Source organism: Chelonia mydas, chromosome 3 (assembly GCF_015237465.2).
Source record: "Chelonia mydas isolate rCheMyd1 chromosome 3, rCheMyd1.pri.v2, whole genome shotgun sequence".
In the NCBI taxonomy this organism is placed as follows: domain Eukaryota; kingdom Metazoa; phylum Chordata; order Testudines; family Cheloniidae; genus Chelonia; species Chelonia mydas.
Window position 1 is genome coordinate 102,899,151 of NC_057851.1, and position 4,337 is coordinate 102,903,487.

Here is a 4,337-nt window from a genome sequence, read left to right on the forward strand (position 1 = left end):
GAAGTAAGGATTTACATGGAAGGGATTTTGTTGGGTTTTTTTCGGGGGGGAGGGTAGGGGAGCAAAGAGGACAACAAGATTTGGCCCTTAAAAAGAACAAAATGTATATATTGCCTTATAGTGAAAGGAGGTTCCCCCAAATACTGGAAACAAATGGGTATGAATTCATTTAATTGGGAATTAGTTGGCAACCATGTCTGGGGGGGGGGTGGGGAAAAATGGATTAGGATTGTCCCACCGTAGAAAACTTATAACTGCTAGGTATTTCCTTTTCCTAAATAAGAAAAATAGTAGATTTCAATGTGATGCATGTCTTTTAGTTTCATACAGCATTTATGTAATCCAAATAATCAAAGATGGCATAGAAAAAAAATCCCTACCACCTAATGAGTCCATCTCTTAAATAACTCTTCAACATGACATAGTAAAAATACAAAAGAAAAAAAGTCTAACATGTAAGTGAAAGAGAATTTATAAAATTACAAGTTTAATAGATAAATATAATAAATACTTTATGCATCATAATTCTGGACAACTACATTTAAAGCAACTATGCTGGCAAGTCACACACAAAAAGTTGCTTCTTGGCAACTTTATTTTTGATAAAACCACACTGACAGGCATATTACAATGGTTCTTATTAAGCTTTATGCCATAATTATGTTTAAATCCTGCTCTTCTGAGCTCAGTATACATTGGTGCAATGTAATTCTACTTTGGAATGTTTTCCTGCACACCAACACAGTTTTACAGGTAGATGTTCTACTTACCAGGGGCAAGGGGAGTTCTGAAGAAAAAATTTCGTAAATGACTTCTAGAAAAACTAAAGCATTTCTTAACTTTTTATTGACATTGGCAAATTAAAATAGAATAAATTAACAATATTTTCTCAAAAAAAATGTTTTGTACAAAAATACTGTCAAAATTTCCTAAAAAGCTTTCAACACAGTAGTATCTTTTCATGTACTGAATAAACTATATTAGCACAGTGTCAAAAATGCTGAAGACAGAAACAAAATAAAAATCTGTGAAATGTTTGCCACTGACTAGTCAACATTTCATCCACACCATATTATTGTCTATACATATGGGGGGAGGGGACTGGGTAGCAGACTTTAAGTAACATTATTCTTTTCCTGATCTAGGAGGGGTTGGCCCACATCTGTTAAGCTTCCAGTTTAGCATATTTAAAAAAAAAGTCTGCACTGCAATGCATAGTTAAAAATGAAGCAAGATGGCAGCATTTGTGCAGTAATATCTGCCCTTCAAAGTTCATGCAACCAACTAATGCAATTTTTCCCTGTTCACTCAGAATCTGAATGCAGTTCAAGTCATTGGAAATCATTGTTTACAAAATCCACAAGATTAAGCAATTTGCCAAGATTAGTATCTAACAGCTGAGCACTGTAGAAATTATGGACATGTTACTGTGAGGAAATTAAGAGGTGGGGGGAAACCCATAAAAAGCCAGAGTTAGCCAGAAATAATTATTACAGGAAGCAAAAGTGAGTGTCAAAGCAAAAAAGAAAGAAAGAAAGAAAAAGTGGCAGCAATTATTTAAAAACAACCCCAATTTATACAAGCTCATAGTTTACTCTGTTTTCCAGATTCTCAACCTTTCAAGCACTGAAAAGCGAGATACTGTGTCTAAGGGAATGTTTTCATTCACACGGATAGAAAGTCCTTTGTTTGTTTTAAAGAAGTCAGCAGCTCACTCTGCTGGGCTGTTGTTTGCAAACGAAGTCTGTCATGAAATCAAACTCGTTCTGTCCCAACCACAGCTCAGGAAGCTCCTTGATGCGGTCCAAACCCATTTCTATGACTAAGGACATGAGCACCTCCTCATCTATGAAGTCAGTGTCTATGACATTGGGAGGCAGCATTGCTGCAGGGACATGGGGGACTGAAGGAGGCATGCCGCTGCTGCTGCTATGCTTTGGGTTGCAGTCTCTGAAATGCTGGTTTGTTCCGTTCATCGGATGATTTGCAGGGTGCAAGTCTGGCATATAGTGGTTGTGAGGATAAGGATGGTGGCTAAAATACTGGTTGTTTAGCTTCTGCAGCTGCATGCTGGCCGTTAAGGGGCCTCCTTGGCTTGCAACAGGGGGGGCCATGAACTGAGAATTATTAAATCTTGCCGTGGGAGGCATGCTGCTAGGAGGATGCCCCCCATTCACGTTCCCTGGCCCCATTGCATGTCTGATCCCGCCATTTGCGTTCATATTTCCAGCTCCATAATGTATATGCTCGCCCATCAAGGCGCTGAAGGCATGTTGCTGCTGTTGGTGATGGTGATGGGGGCTCGGAAACTGACCCATCCCCATTCGATGTGCAGGGTGGTGATGAAGCCCGCTGGTTCCATCAGGGAATCGCCCATGATTCATGGCCATCATGTGGTCTGCCATTTGCCACCTAGGAAGTTAACATACGGGAAGAGGTATTTCTTAAAATCCACAGACATTACCCACACTCTTTTACACTTACAGGAGTCCCTTAAAAAGCGAGCTCAGGAGCACCCCTCCCCTCCGAGAGAGCGTGCAGCAGCGCTCCTCCACACAATGCTACTGATTTCTTTGAAAGAAGTCTGCAGTCCCTGCTGCGAATCCAGAGAACTCACCCACCTTCCCATTGCAACTCCTGCACACCTAGCCCCTAAAAGTATCGCCTGCAACACCCGCCTCCCAGGCGAGTGAGCCATTCTTCCCATTCCAAGCCATGGAAACCTTTCAAAAGATACCCCGCAAAGAACAGCGAGGGAAACAAGTCCCACCTCCCCGCGTCAGCAACTTTTGGAATTAAGTCCACAAGGCTTCTCCTCCCCCCCCCCCCATTATTTTATTTTTATAACACGCATTTTAAGGCGCTTATGGTGCACCGCGGAGAATGACCCGTATTCTTTCTTGCGCCGTTCACATCCGGGCTGCCGCCGCACACCAAAGTATAAACAAGCAAAACAACAAGCAAAACCCCCTCCATTACCCTCACCTCTCTCTCTCTTTGTGTTGTTGTTGCTCCAAGGGTGTTGATGAAACCAGTCAGTAAAACTAGCCCAGCATAGAGAGGGCTTTTCTTTTTCTCTTCCCTGTGGTTACGTGAGGATAGGAATTATTAATTAGCGCTGGTATTACTGCGGCGGCGGCTGCGGACGCAAAAGCTGTTTCTCGCTCCTCTGCGAGGCTCATCAGCACTTGCCAACAATGAGCTGTGTTTCCCTTACCCTGCTTCGGCCACAGTTAATATAGGATTTCAGAAGGGAGGAGCAAAAGCTTCACAGGCAACCAGAAGTAAAACCTGGAGCAAGCGAGGGGGGCGGGGGAAGAAAGAAAGGGGAAAAAAAAGCCAGGCGGATCTGGAAGGAATCCAAAGAATCCTGTTCGTTCTGGTTGAGCGACACGTGTGTTTGCTGATCACTTATGCGGTGTCTTCAGATCAGCTAATGCTAGGAGCCATATCCCTGCTACACTCCTCTTGTATCTCAAAGCGAGGGAGGGGGAGGGGATTACGAATCTATTGCATAGAACCGGAGGAGAGAAGACTGACAGAGAATATAGATTCGGTATCATAATGGACACTGTTGCCGCCACTGCTAATAACAACTTAACAGGCTTCGGTTTTGTCACATAATATGGTACTCAACTTGCACTCCCTCCCAGCTCAAATCAATCAGGCTGTTTTAAACTGCCGTCGATTTGTGGAGCAGAGGTTGTGTGTATGGTATCTCCCCCCGCCCCCCCCCCATGCAATTCTGCAACACTGCTTCCGATTACAAGCCTTACACTGAAAGCTACTGAACAGCCTTGCTCGAGCCTTGTTCACAGTTGCTGGGCTTCCTCGATACAGCTCCAGACACGTGAGAATTAATGCTGTTTATGTGAGCGTGTCTACTTTTTTTTAGGAAGGGGTAACTCCCTCCCCCACATCCCTCGAGGTATTTCTTCCTCTGCCTCTATTTGGAGGGGGCTGTCGCACGCTTAAAGCAGAGGTTGCAGGTGGCAAGGAACAGAACTGGGGATGTTTGTCTTCCATGGCACACAGAGACACAGATCCAATCCGCACTTTCCGGGTTACACTCGGCTGCTCCATGTACGTGTGCTTTTGCTAAGTTTGTGTTTACCTCTCTCGGTAGCTTTGGCATTCACACGGAGGCGACTCTGCTCTGTAAACAAATTCAGCAAGACTCATTCCCGAGATCCACCTTTTTACACATACACGGTTGTTGCTGCTGCTGCCCTTGATCTGGGAGGTGGGGGAGGAAAGAGGTGATTGCAAAGTTGCACAACCTCTCGCCTGACTGGCTTTGTCTTGTGGTGATTTGGGGCTGATTTAGAGGGATCGGG

General features: G+C 44.1%; 1 protein-coding gene across 2 annotated transcripts; it reads right to left on the bottom strand.

Moving 5' to 3' along the window:
- Positions 1 to 456: 456 nt before the first annotated feature.
- CITED2 (Cbp/p300 interacting transactivator with Glu/Asp rich carboxy-terminal domain 2) lies at positions 457 to 3,393 on the bottom strand. 2 transcript variants are annotated; one of them, XM_043543055.1, is made up of 2 exons: positions 2,990 to 3,393; positions 457 to 2,414 (listed from the first exon to the last, which is right to left on the bottom strand). In XM_043543055.1, exon 2 carries the CDS (start codon positions 2,403 to 2,405, stop codon positions 1,704 to 1,706), a length of 702 nt encoding a protein of 233 aa, XP_043398990.1. In that variant the 5' UTR covers positions 2,406 to 2,414; positions 2,990 to 3,393; the 3' UTR covers positions 457 to 1,703. The 2 variants fall into 2 exon arrangements, with proteins under 2 accessions (XP_043398990.1, XP_043398989.1); XM_043543054.1 differs by having other exon boundaries at positions 2,986 to 3,393.
- Positions 3,394 to 4,337: the final 944 nt, after the last annotated feature.

Excerpts from the sequence above, each read along its gene's own strand:
- CITED2 (XM_043543055.1), bottom strand. The coding sequence starts at position 2,405 with ATGGCAGACCACATGATGGCCATGAATCATGGGCGATTCCCTGATGGA.